The 23,234-nt window shown below is 47.0% G+C and overlaps 1 protein-coding gene across 1 annotated transcript in view; it reads right to left on the bottom strand.

The window, feature by feature from the left end:
• Positions 1-23,234, bottom strand: part of PPP2R2A (protein phosphatase 2 regulatory subunit Balpha) — a 511,441-nt gene that overhangs the window by 284,996 nt on the left and 203,211 nt on the right. Inside the window, exon 4 of the mRNA XM_078666610.1 lies at positions 5,261-5,426. Coding sequence (XP_078522736.1) covers positions 5,261-5,426 — 166 coding nt within the window. The remainder of the gene's footprint in view (positions 1-5,260; positions 5,427-23,234) is intronic.

The raw sequence follows: 23,234 nt of genomic DNA, 5'->3' as shown, positions 1-23,234 counted from the left end.
CAGTCTCTGGTCTCGTGGTCGATTGGCAGGCAGAGGTTGCAGACCGGGTGCTGGTCCTTCTGCGCGAACTTGTGGTGGCAGTTTTTGCTGAATTTAAAGGGTGTCTTGTACATCCCTGCGCTCAGGGGGCCCCCTGTGTGCGCATTCCTCCAAGGATGTCGAAGATCTCGAATTTCTTCCCTTTCTTCGTCGTCTGTTCTATGATGGTCTTCTCCCAATCTTCTCAGGTCTTTACCGTCGAAGAGTTGTTGTATTTCCTCCTTTTCTCCTCCAAAACTTCTGGACCTTCATGTGACGATCCAAACCCAACGGCGGAAAAAAGAATCTGAAGATGGCTCCCATGGGGGGGAGCTTCCGCTGGAAGCATGCCGACGTCACAGAAGGTACACCAAATGGTGGGACGTCAACACCCACCTGGGCTACAATATAAAAAAATAAAAATTAAAAAAAAGAAGAAGAGAAAAAAGATTACGATTCCGGACCCAACCACCAGATTGCGGAATATGCACAGCCTAGTGAATCCAGAAAGATTCACGCTGCAAAAAGTACATTTATGAGGGCATGGTTACCAACCTGAACAGTGATCTGTTTATAACACTAGACAGAGTCTCTGCAAACCAATATATACCCAAAAGGAAAGTATAGAGATCAAACAGATTCGACACACGACCCACCCCCTTTGAAGTACTTACCGAGATAATCATTGAATTGTTATCCGTTACACTCACTTCAAACTATATTTATTTACAATTGATTTTTTGCTGCAAACCTGGCAAGCTTTATGTGGACGCATTTGAACAGAATTTTACACTTGGGAGAGAATAATCCACAAACATTCAATCAAACACTGGAAGAGACACAAAAATATTTTCATGATCTGGACTGACTCGGAAGATAGCCTTGCGATGCCGTCCGATGGGCATGTGCTGCGCGCACGTCCGATTCGGCCGCACTCCGGCGGAATGTCCGCTGCAGCAAAAAGGTTAAGCTAGGGTTGTTTGTTGATTATTTGAACAACACCCAGTGTAATCTCAAATTCACTCACAATAGTGAGCATGACTGTGTGTAATTTGTAGGCCTCTTGACCAAGCATGAGGAGAACAAGCTAGCTACATCTTTGTATCACAAACCTATTGGAACACTCTTCAATAAAATCTTCCATACATGTGTTCTTTGAAAGGAGTAACTACATGGTCTGGTCAGGTCCTCGGTGTGCTGCAGCTGCACCCATAAACAGGATTACTTCTGAGAAACGAATCTGCTAGCTACTAAGCTGTTAGAAAGGGTATCCAAGACATTTGGTCATAGCAACCATAAGAGTCTGGTACAATACCAGTGGAAACTCCTAAAACAAGGAGTCAAACATCCCATGGACAAACCTGTGTGTGTTACTACATTTTGAACCCCACACAAAGTTAAGATTTTAAAGAATCCATTGGCACATTTTTGAAACAGTGATGCCTCATTTGATCTACCGTTTATGTCGCTTAAAAGGGGTAAAAACAACAAACTGGACGTAGTTCATGCCAGTGACAAACTTATTAGACCCAACACTTTGCTGGGGATTGACAACAGTCAAAGTCCATTATAAATGTGGAGTCCATGTTGCATGCCAATTCACCAACAACACTAAATACTTCAATAATAGCAATTTACACAGCTAAGATCTCACACCAACTGTAACTCTGCTAATATTGTATAATGCACCTTGTACCTGTACACCGCAGCAAGGTAAGGCAAGGATTGGCCAACATGGAGTTGTATCAGATCCCAGTACACAATACTAAATTGGTTGTGCATTTCATCAAACACAACCACTCAGCGGATGATATCAAATGACAGGTTATTGAAAAGCGTATCCTTTTCCAAGATGCGGAGTTCAGTTGTATACTTTGCAAAGACTGGCATGGATTCTGTTGCATAAGGACTCAATACTGGAATGATGTGCCTTTCATTCTTTAGCCGACTGCTAAAATGCCCGACAGTGCTATGACAGCGTATAGTTAACATGGACTAAAAGTAGATAAGAAATTGTGCCTGGTTTAATTAATTAACTATGCTCTTAGACTTACACATCAATACAATTTGATTGATTTCCCCATACGTGAATTGGCAAGTGCTTACATCAATATGATGCAGAAATATATTTTGCCAGTCTATTTACCATAAATTGATTTAGGTCGTTTCAGCACACTTCGGCAACATAATCTAGTATTAAGTGTGTGTATTATCATGATGTAAAAATTTTATTATTGCCCCGTTGAACAGACATCTATGGTGAGATATCTCTACCTCTGTAGACTCACTACTGATTGACTATTTCTAGAGTCGCATCCCATTGTCCAGTAGCTTATCCAAATCCAACCGAAGATGGGGAAGGAACACTTATGCAGTCTTGACCTTGTTCTCGTTAAATTGTGGTGTCGTGTCTGAAATGCACCACATCTCAAGCCTCTTTTCCCACGAGCCGCTATCTTTGTTACTGGTGTGCTCACGCTCCAGAACTTTGTCGGACTGTTTCTCGTAGCCAGAGACATCCATACAGACCTTACCAATGGTCTGGGCACCATTAGACTTCCAATGATTAATTTGTGCTCATGAGCAATTTGGACAATTAATCTACCACAGATACAGGTAAGATTCAATATTCTTAATGATATTCCAAATTACTGGTTTAAATATGCCTAAATAGGACTAGTTTGGCCTCGTAAACAAATGGCATGCATGACATTTTGTTTTAAATTAAAAACGCCAGCCCTTCCTCGCTGGACCACCCACTCTAGCAAGAAATAATGAATCCAGACTGGAAATCGATTTCTGAGCAGTTTGAAAGCACGCCAAGCACACGAGCTCTGGGACCTGCCTCTCTTTTGCAGTGTATAAAGAAACACAAAAAAAACTATTCACACCAGTTATCGGTCTTGGAAAACAAACATATTTGCCAAGAGGAAAAATACTTGCATCACAATAAATGACTACAAGTAGATCCGAAGGGAGAACTACCTAGACAGTCGTCACTCAAAACTCAGTTTATTATCCCCGTCTGGGTCATTTTCCAACTATGGATCATTAGCTCAGGTGGCTGGCAGAACTACATACTTAATATGCAGATGGTGCCATCAAGTACAAGAATCGATACTTCATGTGATTTGCATTTGTCCAGAATTCCTTCAGAGAGCAAACTCTTGTTGTGCCCTTCAGCCAAGTTCCTGGGTGTGAGCAGTTGTAGGCAAGCTGTGAGACTGATACAATGGGACAGACATGGGCTTAAATCCCAGGTGATTACATTTCTAGACACTGGGGCTAAAATAATTCTGCCCCACCCAAGCAGCAAACAAACTTTTTTTAGCCAAATAGACCGGTTCATACTTGATCCATTCTTAACAGTGTTGGTATTTTATCTACACTTGTACATGTTCTTAACAGCGTTCAAGTTTTAAGTAGTTGATTTTAAACCAGAACCATATAATGTTTTGAAAGCTATCTTTCTTTGGCATTTGCAAAGGTTTCAATTAACTATGCAATAAAAATTAATTTGCCATTTGGTTTAAATATGTACCTTATATTATTCTGATAAATAATTAATTTCGATTACTGCTAGGTCATTGTATCTGTGATTATATTTGCCTGTTAACTGAGGGGATCAATTCTGAAAACACTTTGCATGCCGTACTGTCACAGCCTGGTTTTATACCTAGGGATTTCCCCCCATGCAGGGGTTCTTTTAATTTTTATTCTACATTCCCCGACATCCTTGCATCCTGATGAGACCTTTTTCGGGGATGCACGGGAAGGGTTAGGGGTAGGTGGTGGAAATTTCATTGATATGTAGTACAAACAAATTAAATGTCATCACCTTAATCAACACTTACAAAGTAACTGTGGGCCAGTTTATGGACTAATAATTGTGCAGTTTATATTCCTACTGTCGTACCTTTGAGCACTATTCACTGAGCCTTTGGTGTGCGTTTTTGCACAGTCGTCGCGTCACACCCACTTTTTCCATGGTACCTACAGAGTTGTGGTTTGTGGGGTTAATAATACAGTCTACTCCGAGCTCACGCCGGAACCGCATTTCTCTTTCTGGTTTCAAGCAGACTGAACCAGGCTTCTCCAGTCCCCCGCTGATAGACTCCGGTTGCCCCTGCGATCACCATGACTCATTTGGATGCCGCTCCGGACCAAGTTTCTGGAAATTGAAATCCCTAACTGGACTCTACTTGATCCAACCCCACAATTACGTCGGATTATGAGCCCGTATTGGTTGCCTGCCGTTCATACAACACTGTATCCCAAATCTGTAACCTGGACCTAATGATGGCCTGACATTGATTATAGGCCAAACCTATCGACCACCCCCCATTGCATAATTCACGGTGCCTTCTGCGATTGCCCAGAAGAATCAACTTGCCCATAAATGTACTAACTGTATGGGCATCACAGTTGATTTCGCTGTATATATAATCTTATTTGCATCTCCTTTCCTGCTGTATATATTCCTTCATGTGTCACTTTCGCCATTCACCTCTCACGAGCACTTGTGCTCAATATCACAGGTTACATGAAATTTAATGCAACAGTGCACTTATGATGGTTTAATTATTTGTGTTTTGATTGTATAATATAATTAAATATATGTAGAAAGCATTTCCTTAAATCTTTTTGCTTCACGGGCTTCTGTTTCAATGTGCCCCTTCGCCGCAATTCATTGAGCATTTTTAATTATTTCCCTACCAAACGATACCCCTCTAGACACTGTCTATGCTATACAATATTTACCCTGGTCTCTATCGGGTTTACGGGTAACCTCCTGTAGTCTGTTACTATATGTTATTTTTATTCCAACATACTGTTGAACCTTTGAGCACTATTTTTACTGAGCCTTTTGGTTTGTGTTTTTGCACATCGGTGGGCATGTTGACGAAGGGTTACTTATATGCCTAAGAACATGCTCTATTTTCATGGTCTTTTTTTTAAATCCCAGATGTGATTTTGTAAGCTTTTTAAGATACCTTGAGGCTTTCTAGCAAATTAAGCTCCTCTAACTTTGCAAGATGGAACAGTTTTCTTCCATGCATGCATTGCTGCATCCAGTTCCATGCCGCATGCGTAATCAGCCAAACTAGGAGCTGTAGGTGAAAGGTAACTTGGCAAATTTAATACCCAAAATAGTAGGGTAAAACTGTGTTCTCTACCTTTAGATCGTTGTGTTCAATTTCTAAATGCAAAAGGTTTTGAAAAAAATGACAAGACAGCTTACCGTTTGTTGACAATAAAAACTGAGCAGCGTTTTTCTGTGGCAACCACCTAATTTTATTGATTTTTTCTTCAATTTCTAAGCTTTTCAAATAGTCGAATTCTGGTTCGTGACTCTGAAAAGTGCTGTAAACATTGTATTCCCCTCTGCTGTGAGACTGTGTTTTGTTCTGTAAAAACAAGAAAAAGAAAATATTACGTTCTGATCAGTCAAGTCTACAAAAAGCACTTGAAAATGTTGCCACACTTTCAATATGTTCCAATCATACTATCTACTACACACAATTCAGAATGTCATGTGCTTAATATGGCCATTAGACTAGTATGTACTTTGAACACTACTTGGTCCACATACAAACAAAAATGCCATAAACGAGTAACAGGGAAGCTCCAAATATGTGGCAACGATTTTTCTGAAAAACAGAATTGATTGAGTAAGTAGTTTATAAAAAACTCTATTTGCCTAAATTTCCAGGAACTGAAAAAGTATGTAGAAACATAAGAAAAACCACTTAGCACCAGGGATGGTATCTATTTTTAAATGGAAGCAACCCCTTGGGCAAGGGTCGCTTCCAAAGGGGTTCACACTTTGTGAGAGTTTTTTCTGCCGCCCCCCCCCTTCCGGGGCATATCTGCCCATTGTTTTGGTCGTTACGCCCCCAGCAGAAACAGCCATGAACACAAACCGGGCACTATAACTAACCCGTGCATAGGCTGTCGCCGTAAAATAAGGCAGAGAATATGGCACCAAGATTCACTGCAGCCCGGCCAAGAGACAGGAAACCGCCGAATCCTCGTGGTGGTCAAAAAGATCCACCCCATTGAACGACAGATCTGCAGGCATGCAGAATATGATCTGGGAAGCGACTGTCGCGCAGCCAAGCACGGCGGCGTAAAGCCACAGCGCGAGCAAGAACCTGCCCCATAGAGTCAGTAACATCAAGTGAAGACCTAAGAGAATTGTGCCATGCCCCTGCCTTGCAGCAGAAGACGAAGCAAGTCTGCCCGTGACCCTTATGGAACAGAAGGGAGAAGGTTCTCAATTGAGTCCCAAAGAGCCGAGGATGCACGAGCAAACACACAGCTGTATTTAATGCCCGGATACCCACGCTGGCAGAGGCGAAAAGCCGGCGACCACAATCGTCCAGCCACCTAGACTCCCTGGTGGAAGGTAACAACGGTAATGAGGGTGAAGACGGTAAATTAAAAGCCGCCTGAAAAACTAGGCCCAGAGCCGTTACGTGAAGAGACAGTCAAAGAGGATCACACGGAGCAGGGCGGTGCCTACGAGCAATAGCCCGATCAACAGGGTCCCCAGTAGAGGGTATTGACCATGTGCCACGCAGGATGTCAAATAAAGAGCCCCCAAAGGGCAGCAAAGGCTCTACTTAGATAGGCTCCAAGTGGAGCAGATCCATTAAAGGATCGGAAAGTAGAGGCACTACAGGAGGCTAAAAGCAGAGTACAGCAGCCACCCCATGAAAAGCGCGAGCGAAGGCAGCACTAGATTTAGTGCCATCCGTGTTGGTGAGAATAAACCATTGGTAGGAGACGGTTGATGACTACTCACGCCACTAGACATTAGGAGTGGAGGAGCCGGAGACTGACCTGAAAGCCAGGCAACACTGGGTACTTGCACCTTGGGCCCGTGATCCAGGGAGTCCAGGGAAGCATCACGCTGTAAAGGAGGAGTAGTAATCGCTACTACCGGCATCGGCTGACGCCACGTAGGAGACCTATCGCCGCCCGATGAGTCGGGAGGAGGAACAACCTCAACCAAGGGAAGAGGAATAGATGCCGGTAACGGCCTCGATAGACATCGCGTTGGAGTCGCCTGGACGTCGACTACCTCCACAGGGGACTCGATCAGAACGCCTACCGACGTCAAACCCACTGTAAACTGCCTGGAGGAAGCACGAGGTGCCGGGCTTGGCGTCGAGCCTGGTGTAGTACCCGGCGTCGCCTCAGACGTCAGCGCAGGAAGCCGCTCAGGGCTATGCGCTGACTGATGGGGTGGGCTGTTCTCTGGGCCCTGGCTCGTCGGCGTCGTGTCAGCTGCGGAATTTAAGTCGACACACGCAGCCGGTGCCAGGGAAACGTCTGCAGACAAGGACCCGGCATGAGTGCCTGCAACCTCTGTGGGACCCGAAGGCGCACCAGAGAGAGGGGGCGACTCAAAGCAAGCCTGGAGTGCCTTAGAACAAGCCAAAATGTGGGCATGCGTTGCTCCAACTCCTGGGAAGGGAGGGTATGGAGAAGGCGGCTGCAGTGTGCCCTTACTTGGCACAGTGTGAGAGGAATGGGCGGCAGCGGCATGGATATCGGAGGAAGACCTCCGTAAGCGACACCTGTGCTTATGCTTACCTGTTTTCGCACGGCGGTCGCGGAAGCAAGCCCGATCCAGAGAGGAAGAGCGGCAACGGGAACGTGCTGTACTGGACATCGATGCGGCCAGCAGTTTTATACGCCGCTCCCTCAAGGACTTTGGTTTTATCCTCTGACAGGCGTCCCAGTCCTTGGAGTCGTGGTGCACACCAAGGCACCACATACAGATAAGGTGCGGGTCAGTGCCAGACATCTGACGCGCACAGGCTTCACAAGCTTTAAAGGCATTGCACACTGATCCCCAAACACCGAGGGCGTCGAGAAGACCCAGAAACCAGGCATAATGTAGTCAAACATGCAGCATAACTTGGTCCTACCCTGTTGGATCATACATTGTGGCACTGTCAATAAATAATGCAGGAAAGCACAACACCTAAGAAAAGTTACTTACTTGTATTCCAAGTTCTACACCGTAGGTATCCATACTGAAGTCATAAACAAAGATTATTCCCATGTCTCCCTTACAACAAAGATTATTCCCATGTCTCCCTTTCTTCAAATCTTGAAAAAATCATAAGTTGGAGGTAACACCTGAATCTCCATGGGGGAAGTTACCTTCAGGAAGGGATGACAGGGCTGCTTTTTACTGAAATTATCTGTACTATGAAATGTATCAAATCAATGTAGTGAGACATTTCAGCATCTGGCAACCCCGAGTTGAATATAAAGTCTTCTATTGAGCACCTGCCGAGAAAGAAAATGAAATAACAAGCATTGGAATAGCTCAAAGGTCTCGCATTTGGGACCTTATAAGTGTTTGGTTATCCAGCACAATATCCTTGGTGAAACAACATCAACTGTTGCATGGCTAAACACTTATACTGTCTCAAAGGCGAGACCTATTGGCTATGCCAATGCTTGTTATTTTTTATTTTTAAAAGACCCAAAGCTATGTACTATAGCAAAAAATAGCTACTTTAAAACCCCAATGCAACACATACAATAAGGAAAATGAGTGTCAGTTCAACATAGCCGCGTGTAGCTGGACTGGCATAATAGCATGTGTGATGTTGAATGATAGAACATATGCAGGGAATTGTGGTCCTGTGGTTTAAAGCGCCATGTAGGGAGTTTAGAACTCCCATGTACAAGGATGGTAATCCTCATTAGTTTGTTATTGACAATAATTATGCATAAAAAAACAGGGGGCCCGCAGAATACTTGAAGGAACCAAAACGAAGTGCAACACTGTTATTGCATCTGATCTCTATAGATAGGCATGATAACTTGGATAATTACAACTTCGAAGAGTGCACGAGCTCACAAGCGCTTGAGCCTTAGCACGGGACTCCTCCGTTATTCAAGTTGTGTGCGAGTTCTCCAGCACAGGAGTTCTAGCGCGTGACTCCTGCTTTCACTCTAGCTCCGTTCCGCTCTCAAGACAAATGAGCGTACTATGACGTAGTGCGTGTTGCTGCGAGGAAAAAAGAAAAAAGCTAGTGTGCTAACCATTGTTTAACACCGCACTCACATATTGCTACAGCAACCATACCTTTCTGCATAATTCTCAGCCATAGGCACGCTTTGAAAACACTGATCTACACAGCGACGGGCAATAGAAAAAAAACAAGCCAGGGAGTGGTGCGTGTCTCAGCTCTTTATGAATGAAGGTAAAGAGGTGTACAAAGGAAAACATATACAGCAAATGTATTGACTACCAGGGTGGAGGGAGGGTTGTTTATGACGTCAGTGTGGATACATACAATGCAGAACTAGGAATTAAAGTAAATAACTTTTCCTTCTGCATCGTAGGATCCTAACTGATCGTCATAAACACAATAGAAAGCATACCCGTAACTCGCGGATGTAAATACCAATCTATATGGAAAAAAAATTCAGGTTGCAGACTAAACAGGCATGAGGCAACTAAGAATTATTCTAATTAAATAGATTATTTTTAGATCTGCATGGCCTAACAAAGAATCTGCTCTTAAATCGTCATCCAAAACATTAATGTTTACTGAAAGTGTGAATTGATATTAGGCCTGGGTGGTAAATTCCGTTCCGCTCGCAGAATTTGTGGATTTTTGTGTTCCGCGGAGAATGCGGTATTGCCAAAAATTCCACGATCCGCGGCTTCGCAGAGTTTTTTGCTTGTTCGTGCTTTCAAAATGCATGATCGCAAGATATTTCACCCCGAGCATACAAACAGCGTTCGCGAACAGGAAAAAAGCATCAAGAACGGGGGGGAACAAGCAAGCAAGCAATTCCGCGTGTTCGCTGAACTTTTGCGAGTTGGGTACCTTGAGAGTGAGAATGAAAAGACCATTGAAGGGGTAGAACCCACTCTAGACTGAAATCTGTAGTCCATAGAGAATATTGGGAACGTTAAAAGGTATTTCTCTCCTCTAAAGCCACTGCTCTAAGGGTTTCTGCTTCTTTTTCAATTCTTTCCATTTCTTCGCCGTGTATTGACCAAAGAGAACTGGACCAGTGAAAGGAAGATTCATAATTTTTGATTGAGCATCAGGTTTTAGTGAGGTCAGTCTAAGCCAAGACAATCTGCGAAGAGATATACCATTGAAGAATTGAGCAATACTCAAATCTGATTCATTTATAGCTGCCCTGATGGACTGATTTAAGACAGTTTGACATTCTTGTAAGATTTCCATAAAATCCAGTGCATCTTTTGACAGATCATCTTCAAATGCAGACAGATTCACATAAGACTCAGTCATATCTCACTAATGGGGCAGATGCACTGGAGTTTTTATCCTTAACAGCTGCAGAGTTACTTTTTTTTGTCTTTCCACTGCATCCAGTCTTACTTTCTTTTTCAGGAGGGACTGAAGTCTCTGGAGCTGAAAGATATTTCTAACTGCAGAAACTATGACCGAATTGAGTTTGGGTTCTTGACTCAGGTAGATTGGGTCTTGTTCTAAGACCTTGTATCTGTTATAAAGTCTAGGAGTTGCCACCTCAATAGTGGATGGAGTAAGGAACTTTTCTTCTGCAAACGCTGGTGGTAAGGTGAGTCTTGATAAAACTCTTGGTTGCAGAGTCTCCATTATAACTGAAACAGAGGCTGGTGGCTTTTTTGTAATTGTATATTCAGTTTATTGGCTTCTCTGCCTAAGACATCTTGGAAAGTCAGAAAGTCATCTACAGGAGACTGTCTCGGAGGTGATGCTGCCGGAGACGTGGGAGTGTAAGTGGAGTACAAATCAGTAGAAATACATCTAGCTGGTGGAGACTAAAATGGGGTCCTTAGTCTTTTATGTCTTCTTGGAGTCAAATGTCTTGGCGTAAAATGTTGGGTCTTCAGTACGTGAAGATACTGTTGATGCAGGCCTTAATTGATTTCAAAGGCTGAACGGTAGTTATTCTAGGAGAAATAGGACTGGAGATAAATATAGAGGAGGAAGATGTTCCTGAACAGGTTTTCTGTGGGTGGAATTACTCAAGTTAGTCTAGTCCCACTATCATCACCTGGTTCATGTGGGCCAGAAATCGACAAAAAAAGATACTTCTGATGGTCTGGACGTAGATCTTATTGACGTCAGTGTCTCAATGGTGATCTCGAAGTAGACAAAGAAACTGATCTTCGACATGGAAAGGAGATGCGTCGGTGTCAAGTATTCTGCTGTCGATAACCTCGCTGTCAACGACTGTGGTGTCTGAACAGGGAGCGACCTCGAAGGTAAAACGAACGGTACCTGATGTGTAGTTGACATCGGTGGTGCTGTCAACATTATCCTAGATAGCAAGCAGGTTGGTGCCGACGCCTGCCTCTATGTCGACTGGTGTTTGAGGGTCGTTAGTGTCCAGAATGGTGATGACAATGTTTATGTCTTTTCTCTAGATCTTCCTCTATGGAAGTCTTTTGTGTAAGAAGTGCTTGATTCAGAAGGAGGAGCGCCTTCTCGGTTCTTTTTCCTTTTTTTCTTCTTTTCCTCACCAAATGTGGGTCTGATGAAGCCTTTTTGTGTCCACATGCAGGGCACATTTCTGAGAAAAATGTTGCCACTTTTGGAAAATTTGGTGAAAAGTTATAGAATCAAATGGGTAAAGAAAGCCAGAGTCTGTTGAGGGCTCCTCACAGCATGAGCTGGAATAAAAAGTGAGGTTGTGAGGAAACCTGTCGGTACATTGCATGCTGGGAAGGAAAGCGGTTGCCTCCTTAAAATAAGTGTCTTTTTTCTTTCACTCCATGAACTCTTGACCAGACAGGCTCCTTTTTTACTTCATTTTCATCTTCTGCAGGTGCCCAATAGAAGTATTTATATTCAACAGGTTTGCCTTGTTAGGTGCTGCAATGCGATGCGATCTCAACACATTGATTACATACCTTTCGTAGCACAGACAAGTTCAGCAAAAAGCAAGCTTGTCATTTATTACTGGAGAAAACTTTACTCTATGGCGATTAAGGCCTTTCCTCCAACTGTATAAGTGCTGGTGATTTCATAAACACAAAAGCTGATGGGAGCAATACTTGAAATAAGACTAACCACCGGCAATCACTCACGCTAGTATTCCAACCATACACTTTTGACCACCATGCCACCTCAATTTTGACCCAGTCTTCTGCAAATCAATCTTGACCCTGCTTCAATAGAAAATACTCTATCTGGAACTACCAGGCCTGGCCCTTCCTGAACCAGAACGTAAGTAACCCAAGACCGGGTTCACCCTGATAGATGTTCAACAGCACAGTGAGCACATGTCCCACATCTGGGAATATCTTTGCCACTTTGGGCGATACTTCAAACGCACAAAAAGTGATGTGAAATACCTGAATTTATCTGCACCACTGGTAATTACTCAGGGCCGCATCTCAGTTTAATATTTTGCATCTTAAGCCACCTCAGTTTGGACACAGCCATATGCAATTTAGTCTTGACCCAGGTCCACTAGGAAAAGTCCAGCTCTAACTACCAGGCCAGGTCTACTCTAAACCAGAACACAAGAATTCCAAGAACGGGTTTTGCCCCAATTGTGGCCCATCTGTCGGATGTAGCCTAGCACCAGTGGCACAACATTCAGGTCTGGTCATATCTGTAGCAATGAACTATACAAAAAAGTGATGGATGGAGTAGTTGACTATCCCAGCCAATGGCACTTAGTTGGGACTGCATCCCAGTCCATCCTTATTTTGCACACCATGCCACCTCGGTCTGTACCCAGCCATTTGAATGAACTAAGAGCGCTCTATTGGATGATTCAACAAAGTCCCCCTACAGCAGAATAATGGGCTTGACCACATGAAAAGGAAATATAACTTCTGGGTAAAATGAAGCATAAGTTTTCTTCACCAATTTGTCTGGAAAAAGTTGGTTTACGGGGGATGCACCAACAGCACTTTCAGCTCACTGATACAGCACGCAGAAGTAATAGTGATAAGGACCACCGTTTTGCTGGGCACTAGTCACAGGCAACAGTTGTGAATGGGCTTGAAAGGCAAGCATATTAGAAATTTGGGAAGAAGTTAAAATCCAATTTAAGACATAATGAAAGGCATCAGTGGTAACATGTTCATCAGTCTTAAGAAACTCAGCGCAACATGAGACTTGAATGAAGGCTGATTGGACGAATGCAAAAAGACAAAAGGGGCGACGGGATGGTCCTCATAGCGGGCCACAAATTTCATCCAACAGCCCGAACAGGCCTGGTTGAAGGGCTTAGCGGTCGACCTCAAAGCTGGGGAAACGGGTTAGAGTCTCGGCAATGATGCTCAACATCCTGTGATTCTGGGCTAATCACTTAATCTGCCTGTGCCTAACAAAACCAAAAAAATAAATGTGTCCACCAGTAACAAAACTGGTGCTCATGTAAAGCGCTCTGATACCTTCGGGTCTAGTTTGCGCTATATTGAATATGCTACTTACCAGTATGCATCTGTTCTTGGCATGTAGGGCTGCTGACATTCATATCTATAGCATAGATCACCGCCTAGTGTTGAGTCCGGATGATTGCACATTGTTGTCCTGGAAGAGTCTTCGAAGTATCACGAGATAGGTGGCTCCTCCCCTGGACTACAGTGCGCATGGGCATCGACTCCATCCCCAGATTGTTTTTAGCCATTGTGGCAAAGATGGAGTGTAACAGTGTAAGCGATGGCCATGCTAAGAGTAAGTGTTAAAAAGTCTGCAGCCGCTACAGGCGCCGGGGAGGAGGGCGGGCGATATGAATGTCAACAGCCCTACATGCCAAGAACAGATGCATACTGGTAAGTAGCATATTCAGTTCGAGGCATGTGGGCTGCTGAATTTATATCTATAGCATAGAATACATAGCAGTCCCTCCATTAACGGCGGCCGCCTGTGCCAGCTGCAGAAGTCTGAAAAAGCGTTTTAAGAACAGCCTGCCCTACAGCTGCCTGCTGCTTGGAGTGCACATCTACACAGTAATGTTTAGTAAATGTGTGTGTGTGTGGTGTAGACCATGTGGCTGCTCTACAAATATCTTCCAAAGGAATATTACCAAGGAAAGCCATAGAGGCCCCCAACTTTCGGGTGGAGTGGGCTCGTGGAGGGACTGTTAAAGTGCGCTTAGCCTTGTGATAGCAAATTTGAATGCACTTAACGATCCACCTGGCTATACCTGCTTTGGAAATGGGGTTGCCTTTGTGCTGGGCTGAGAAGGCAACAAAGAGTTGTTGTGTTTTCCTAAAGTCTTTGGTCCTATCGATGTAGTACATCAAGGCTCGTTTGACATCAAGAGTGTGGAGCATTCTTTCGGCAACTGTTTCTGGGTTTTGAAAGAATGCGGGCAGTTCAATGGTCTGATTGACATGGAACTGCGAAACCACTTTAGGAAGAAATTTAGGGTTAGTGCGCAGCACTACCCTGTTGGAGTGAATTTGAATGAATGGCTCTTGTACAGTGAGCGCCTGTAGCTCACTAACACGTCGCAAAGACGTGATGGCAATGAGAAAAGCCACTTTCCATGTTAAGAACTGAATCTCACATGAATGTAGAGGCCCATCAACCTGGTGAGGACCACATTGAGGTTCCATACAGGGGCTGGCGGGGAACTGGGAGGGATGACCCGCTTTAGGCCTTCTAGGAAGGCTTTAATGGCAGGCACTCTGAAGACGGAGAGATGCTGCCTGTTCTGGAGATAAGCCGCTATGGCGGATAAGTGTATCCTGATGGAAGCGTATGCTAGATTGCATTTGTAAAGATGTAACAAATAGCAGATGATGTTGGGAGTGGATGCATCTAGCGGGTTGATGTTGTGTGTAGCACAGTAAATGACAAACCGCTTCCATTTTGCTGCATAGCAGGCTCTGGTGGTGGGCTTTCTTGCCTCCCGTATGATATCCATGCATTCAGGAGGCAAGTCAAGGTAGCCAAACTCTAAGACTTCAGGAGCCAGTTCGCCAGGTTGAGCTGTTGCGGATCTGGGTGCTGAATGTCGCCATGGCTCTGCGTCAAAAGCTTGGGCGTGAGGTGTAGCCTTTGATGCGGTACCACGGAGAGTTCCAGAAACGTGGTGTTCCATGGTTGGCGTGCCCACGTTGGAGCAACCAGGATGAGAGTCATCGAGTGTTGCTTTAGCTTTCTTGCCACCAGCGGTATGAGAGGTGCTGGGGGAAAAGCGTACGCAAATCTGCCTGACCAGTTCATCCATATCGCATTGCCTTGCGACTGTGGGTGAGGGAACCTGGCGGCAAAGCTTTGGCATTTTGCGTTTTCCCTTGTGGCGAACAGGTCTATCTGTGGATGACCCCACTTCTGGAAGTACAGGCGGAGTACTCATGGATGTATCTCCCATTCGTGCATCTGGTGGCTGTACCTGCTGAGCAGGTCCGCCATTTGATTGTCCGTGCCTGGGAGGTGTTCCGCCATGAGGAAGATGTTCCTTTGAATGGCCCACTTCCACATGCTCTGAGCCAGATGAGACAACTGTGGAGAGTGTGTACCTCCCTGCTTCTGGATGTAGTACATGGCTGTCATGTTGTCCGTCCGGATCAACACGACCTTGTTGCACAGATGTACTTTGAATGCTTTGAGTGCCATGAAGATTGCCATCAGTTCTAGGTAGCTGATGTGCATCTTCTTTTGCTGTATTGTCCATAGTCCCTGCACTGTGTAATGGAGTACATGAGCTCCCCATCCTTGGAGAGACGGGTCCGCTGTCATGATGATCTGTGGGACAGGCTCTTGGAACGGTCGGCCCTTGCAAAGGTTGTGTGGATTCCACCAATGCAGAGTTGTATGCCCGACCGGTGACCAACACTAGGTCTTTCAACTGTCCCTGAGCCTGATTCCACTGATGCGCTAAGCATTCCTGGAGCGGACGCATATGTAACCTGGCGTGCGGGACTATGAAAATGCAGGAGGCCATCATGCCTATCAACTGCATGAACACTCTCGCAGGAAGCGAGTGTTGCGGTTGGAACTGTTGGATTAGCGACTGGATGTTGTTGATCCGCGCTGAAGTTGGCTGAGCCGTGGCTGCCAGAGTATTGATCGTTGCACCGAGATATTGCCGCACATGGGCTGGCTGAAGGTGCGACTTTGGATAGTTCAGGGAGAACCCCAGACTGTGAAGAAGGTGAATGGTGTGGGACATGTCGGCGGCGCACTGCTGGGCCGACTTTGCCTGAACCAGCCAGTCGTCCAGATAAGGGTAGAAATGGATGTGTTGTCTCCTGAGGTGCGCCGCTACTGTCGCCAGACATTTGGTGAACACTCTCGGGGCTGTGGTCACTCCGAAAGGAAGGACCTTGAATTGATAATGCCGATTTTGAATGGTGAATCTGAGGTATTTTTTGTGTGAGGGATGGAGTGGAATGTGGAAGTAAGCATCCTTGAGATCTAAGGTTGCGAGGAAGTCTCCCTGATTGAGGAGCGGAAGAACCTGTTGCAGCGTTAGCATGTGGAAGTGTTCTGAGGAAATGTAGTGGTTTAGGGGCCTGAGGTCCAGAATAGGCCTGAGGGACCCGTCCTTCTTCGGGATTAAGAAGTACAGGGTGTGCCTTCCTCCTCCACTGGCACGAGCTCTATAGCACCCTTTTGCAGCATGACGAGAACCTCTTGCTGCAATAAGTGCAAATGCTCTGTGGGACATTCTGGACGGCAACCTGACACACGCCATAACGTCCATAAGGTCCCAGATTGCCTTTTGGAAGACTCTACCGCTCAATGTCCCGAGCAGAGTGACGTTGACGAAAATGATTGTTCTCCCCAGACTCCTATACTACTTCGCCAACATCCCGGTATACGTACAGGTCCGCACCTTCAAAGACTTAGCAGCCATGATCAGAGACCTGATATGGAACACTGGCAGACCCAGAGTGGCCCTGCAAAAACTGTATACGCCAGTCAGTGAGGGTGGCCTCGCAGTACCGAACCTAGAACTTTACTATCTAGCTGCGCAACTACAGTGGGTGACTGCCTGGCTTGCTGGAAACCACCTGGAGGCCACGGCAACAGATGTGCTGTCCTCCACACAGATACATACCTTATTCCACCCCTGGCACACCCGAGGAGAACATCACAACCACATGTAGATGTGGCGGTGCGATGCTACGCCAGGAGCTTACGACTCACGAAACACACCAAACCATATGCCCCAGCACTCCCGCTCCTAGGCACCCCCAAGACCACCTCCGTTGTCACAGAAACGGCACTGGAACACTGGACACGCACAGGAGTGGACACCATGGCGGACTTGTACGCCGATGGTACCCTGATACCTTTTGTGACACTGGCTACTGACACGGGTCTCCCAGCGGGACAGTTCTTACAACACGCCTCCATAGTTATGGCACACACTCACTGAGGAACTACCTACACATCAATTGATACAGAGCCTACATGTCATGGGGAACGGTACACATGTGGTACATTGGCTGGCTCAAGCACTATTTTCACACACGCAACACACTTTACAGCCGCTACGTGACAAATGGGCAATTGACAGGGGAAGGGACTGGACGGATAAGGAGTGGACGATGGTGCTAATGGGCCCCAGGAACATTCCCCGCAACGCACGCTTCAAACTGATCCAGTTCTATATACTGCATAGGGCGTACCTCTCACCTGACAAAATTAACCAGTACTTCCCGGGCGCCGCAGCTAGCTGCCCGAGATGTGCACTGGAGGGAGCAGACTTGCTACATATGCTGTGGCACTGCCCACAGATTCAGACATACTGGCGAACTGTGCTACCAATACTAGAATGATGCACAGCCATGCCGGTACCTCACACATGGGAGGCATGTCTACTAGGCTTATACAAGCGGACCAAATTTAATAGAGTCCCCTCTCGTTTCTGGGACCTTGGCCTCCTAACGGCCAAAAGACTGATCACAAAACACTGGAAGCGAGCTAACCCACCCCTGACGGAACACTGGCGCACCTCCCTAGGCAACTGGGCGAGAGCAGAAAGCACCACCCTCCATAATGAGGAAACGGCAGGACTGAGACAGTTCCCAATCGCGGCATTATGGGATGAGACGCTACGCTCCTTTCATAGGGAATGCCAACTAGTATGGAACCCCTCAAATGATTCCCCCTCTGGGAGAGACCAGGAGCTACTGGGCAGAGCAGGGGATATATAAGCCAAAACCCTGGCAACACCGACAGGGAAATACACGACCACCCGGGCAATGCCATCGATACGCCTATTGCCGGCATCCCACACTGACTGCCATGGTGATGCCCCACCCAACACTCTCCGCACGCCAAATACCTACCACAGCCGACCCATTGTCCTCCCCAACGCTGATCACACGCCCATAGTCACTATTCAATAGCACCCACACACCCCCACTGCATCGATGCACCCTCAACTTGACACGCACACCACATTTCCAAATCAGATGACCATAACCCCCCTTTCCTTCTCCCCTTTTTTTTCCTTCATTGTTTATCTTGTAATGTCATCTCCTTTGTTGCGCCAACACGGTTGGAACATTTGTGATGAACCATTGTCATGATGTATGAAGCGGAGAACTACTGTATTGTGTGACGCGCCCCGCGAACATGACAGACATCTCTGAGATGTGGTAATATGTATGATGTAACATTCATGTTTTCGTTTCTCCTGTGAATTCAATAAAGGATATTTAAATAAAAAATAAGTGCAAATGCTCTGTGGACATAGGACGGTGTTTTGGTGGTATGTTGGGTGGAGTGGATGTGAGCTCCAAACAATAGCCGTACTGGATAAGTTTCCTGACCCACCTGTCTGTGGTGATGGTTTTCCAGACTGGCAGGAACCGCTGGAGCCTCCCCCCGACAGGCGTGGAATGATCGGGGGGCAGTGACAGGGCGTCACTGTTTGTTGGAGGCAGAGGAACGGGAGTTGTTGTTGCCCTTGCCTCTGCCCTTGGCGTTGTTGCCTCGATAACCTCCTCTATTCTGTTTGGGGTAAGAGGATTGCGCCCCACCTTTACTGAATTGCGTTTGCTGGAACATCTGGCCTCTGGAAACACCCCTATTGCCTGAGCGACGAAAAGTGCTCCCCCGAAACTGTTGGGATTGGAGAGCTCCCATGGACTTGGCAGTCTCGGTATCCTTTTTTTATTTTTTCCAAGGTGGTATCCACCTCTGGACCAAATAATCTGTCGGGGTTAACTGGCTGGTTGAGGATGGTAGTTTGGATCTCAGGCTTAAATCCAGAGATTCTGAGCCATGCCTGTCGTCTTAACATCACACTGGTGTTAATTGCCCTGGCTGCAGTATCGGCAACGTCCAGTGCACACTTTATTGAAGCGTTTTGGAGATGAGCTTCCCTTCCTGGAGAAGCATCTCCGCAGCCTCCTTATATTGGTCTGGGAGATGTTGCAACAGGGTCTCTAGTGTATCGTAGCGTGCCAAGAGTGCCTGCGTGTTAGAGATACGCCATATGTTGGCCGCCTGAGCTGCTACTCTCTTTCCCGATGCTTCTAGCACTTTGGACTCTTTGTCCGGGGGAGGAGCTTCACCAGAGGTCTGCGAATTCGCCCTCTTGCGTGCATTAGAAACGACCAGAGAGTCCAATGGCAACTGGCCCTTGATGTAAGTGGGATCGCCAGGTGCTGGTCGGTATTTCTTCTCAATTCTAGGGTTGACCACCCTTGCCCGTGTGGGCTCCTTGAAAATGTCCGCAGCATGTTTGAGGACCCCTTTGAGCATTGGGAGGGTTTTCACAGTTTTTTCAGCTGCTGAAAAAGTGTCAAAGAGGAAGTCCACCTCCACAGGGTCAGCATGGAGTTCAACGTTGTGGTTCTTAGCTGCCCTTTCAATCAAGGCATTGAATGCCGCAGAATCCTCAGTGGGAGACGTTTTGATATTGTATACCTGAGGGTCGAGAGTGGGTTGCTGATCCCCCTGGTCACCTGTGTCCACCCATGCGTCCTGTTGTGCATCAGGATCAGCGTGGGTCGGGAAGCTGTATTCCTCATCTTGATCCCCAGCATCCTCGGCATCGGAATAAGTTGGCGAGGGCGTGGCAATTCTTGGAGTCCGAGGAGTCAATGGTTCGACCAAGACTGGTGCATCAGAAGCAGGCCTTTTGCGCTTCAAAGGAATGGTATACGACTCCAAAGGCGTCGTCGCCGTAATTTTTCGCTTGTAAAGAGTAAGTTTCCCAGTGTCGGCATCGATGAAACGTTCCGACTGTTCCTCCAGTAATGGTGGTCGATGCGTCAAGCCCCCAGCCGGGAGAGTAGGCGTCGACCCCACAGCACTGTGCGTTTTCGCTTCGGGCGCCGCCCGTGGTGCGAAGGCCTTCGGTGCCACCTTCGGCGGCAACGTGAAGAGGAGTGGCGTCGATGACTTGGAGGTGGGAACCGACTGTTTCGGCGCGGGAGGCGGTGTGGGGTCTACCGCCGAGGCCTTGTCCCTGATACGCTTGAGGGAGTCCGAGACCTGCTTCGTGAATGAAGCGGATGGTTTCGCCGATACGACAGACTACCTCGGTCCAGCAACGTGGGAAGACTCGATCGTCGACGACTTTTGCCGGTCGGTCAGAGGCGTGCCCGTGGTGGTGTCCTGGGCAACCGCTTTAGGGGCACCAACCTTCGGCTCGATGCCCTTGCTGGTCTTCGGCTCGACGCCCTTTGCGGCCTTTGGTGCCGCGCCCTTGCTCGGCTTCGGTTCGATGCCCGATCCGGACTTCGGCTCGACGCCCTTGCTTGACGGAGGGTGGACGGCCTTTTTGTGCTTCAGCTCGATGCCTGTAGTCTGCTTAGGCTGGACTGATTTCACAGACTTTGCTGGGTCGACAGGCTTCTTCGGCTTGGGCTGTCCCGACACCTCGGAGGACGAGGGTGTCGACGGTGGATCAGAAGGTTTCGGTTTCGATTGCGCCTGAACCACTTTAGGTTGTTCGGACACCGAAGCTTTCACTTTCGGTTTCGATTTCTTTAATGGCGGCTCCGAAGTGTCCGTGGCCGGCAGGCGGGGCCGTGGATTGTGGTAGAAGGTCTTGGGTAAGGCCGATAGGCGATCCCTCGACCTGAGCCTTCGTAAGTGTTCGAACGGGGCATAGCTCTTCCTCTGAGCTATCTTCCATGGCCCCATAGGCCTCATCGTCGTCTCCTACCTCGTCGACGACTTCTTCTACAGGTAGGTCTTCGACATCCACTTGAGGGTCGTAGTCGACTTCTTCCGCTGGAGGCGAAATTTGCAGGTGAACGTCGTGTTCGTCTGCTTCACCGCTGTCTAAGATGTCCACCGGTGCCGGGGCCGACTGCCGGGCCTCCATGCGCGCCACGCGCTGAAGCCGAATCGTCTTCTTCGAACGAAATCTGGAACAAGCCATACAGTTGGCTTCATCGTGGTCCGGCGACAGGCACTTGTTGCACACCGGGTCGACGTCGATGTGTGGGTACTTTGATCCGCACACGGGACACTTCTTGAACGGGCTCCGTTCCATGTCGTGTTGTCGAGGGTCTTGCTGCGTCGACTGGGCCTCGAGCTCCAAAGAGTTACGCGACTCCTTGGATGTTGAACTCAGAAGCGAGTCCGAACAGAACCGGGCACCGAACGCAAACAATACCGACGATAAGGAGAGAAAAAGGCCTTTTGGCCTCGAGAATTATGTCGATTCCGAACTGAGAGAACGAAAGTACATCCGAACCCAATGGCGGAAAAACAATCTGGGGATGGAGTCGATGCCCATGCGCACTGTAGTCCAGGGGAGGAGCCACCTATCTCGTGATACTTCGAAGGCTCTTCCAGGACAACAATGTGCAATCATCCGGACCCAACACTAGGCGGCGATCTATGCTATAGATATGAATTCAGTAGCCCACATGCCTCGAACAAAATGTCCCCCATGAATCTTTCAGTAGTCATGACACTACCCGTTTGCTGTAGTGGTGGAAAGAACCACCCAGGGCACACCCCACTCGGCAAAACACTTAGGACCACCTACGGATTAAGCAGATACTTTAAGTCTACCAACCAACATATGCTGGGCTGAGCTACTGAGCGATCCCACCAAATGATTTGCCACCAAGGACATCTCTTGACAGCCCAGCATATACCTAGAGGTGACGCCTCCTGGCACAAGATCCATAACCCTACTTCACCCTCCTTTTTGCAGTACCACATAGTAGTAGAGTTGTTATTCAGGCCTCCCCTTGATGGATGGGAAGACTGATTTCAGAGCTAAATAGACAACACAGGCCCAAGGATGCTCATATGGAGCATTTGGTCCACTGGGATCAGCATGACCTCCCAGCTGAAGCAAACAGGAAGCACGGAGTCAGTCTACACCTGGGAAAGACCTGCAGCAGACGTGTGCCTGGGAGACCCGCAAATCATGAAGGCTGTCAGGAACGGGCACTGTCTTAGAAAATCTAATTCATTGCTGTTTAAAGGCTTCAACATGCTGCGTAGTCAACGATAACCTGGGCAACTCTTAGTGCATCAGGACCTCAGAATGGTCTGGGTTTGATAATTCCCACAGAGTCTGATTTTTTTGTGTGGCGACTACACGGCCTCACTCCTGCATGAGAGTGACAAAGGTGAAGAAGCTTTTGCCGCTTAGCCGTCTTGTGCTTACGGTGCAACTCTGACATCAATTAACCTAAGGCTTTGCTGCGAGGGCGGCCCGTGAGAAGGAATAGCATATCGACTGGCAGTGGTATCACAACTTTGAACAGCTCTATTGTTAAGAGAACGATTGTAGGAAAGTGCTCCTTTTTGTCAGGGTCTCCGCCACTTTTTGCCACTGTTATGGATATTTTGACTGATGTGCATTGTGCCCCTGCTAACCAAGCCCTAGTGCGTTCCAAAAACGAGGTAAAATTGTCTAATTGTAACACAATTGGCAAACACTTTTGCACCCCTCCAAGTCCCTAGTAAGTGCTACCCCTAGTACCTGGCTACCAAAGAGTGTCCTTAATGGCTCTGGCATGTATTATGCCACTTTAAGTGACCCCCATACAGACTGCATGCAGCCTGCCATTGCAGACGGTGTGTCAAGTTGCAGACCATGAGTGAAAACACAATATGGCACACGCACTGTGCCAAAGTCACTGTATGTGATATATGTGTGTGTCACCCCTACAGCAGAACGTGTAGTCCTAAGGCAGGATGCATTATATTACATGTGAGGGCATGCCTGCATGAGCAGATATGCCCCTGTGCTGTCTAATTAAATTACTAGATGGTACAAGTGAACAAGGAAGCCATCTTAAGTAAATGTAC

Source organism: Lissotriton helveticus, chromosome 11, assembly GCF_964261635.1.
Source record: "Lissotriton helveticus chromosome 11, aLisHel1.1, whole genome shotgun sequence".
In the NCBI taxonomy this organism is placed as follows: Eukaryota; Metazoa; Chordata; class Amphibia; order Caudata; family Salamandridae; genus Lissotriton; species Lissotriton helveticus.
Note: the sequence above shows the minus strand (reverse complement) of the source record. Positions and strands in the feature narration are given on the sequence as shown.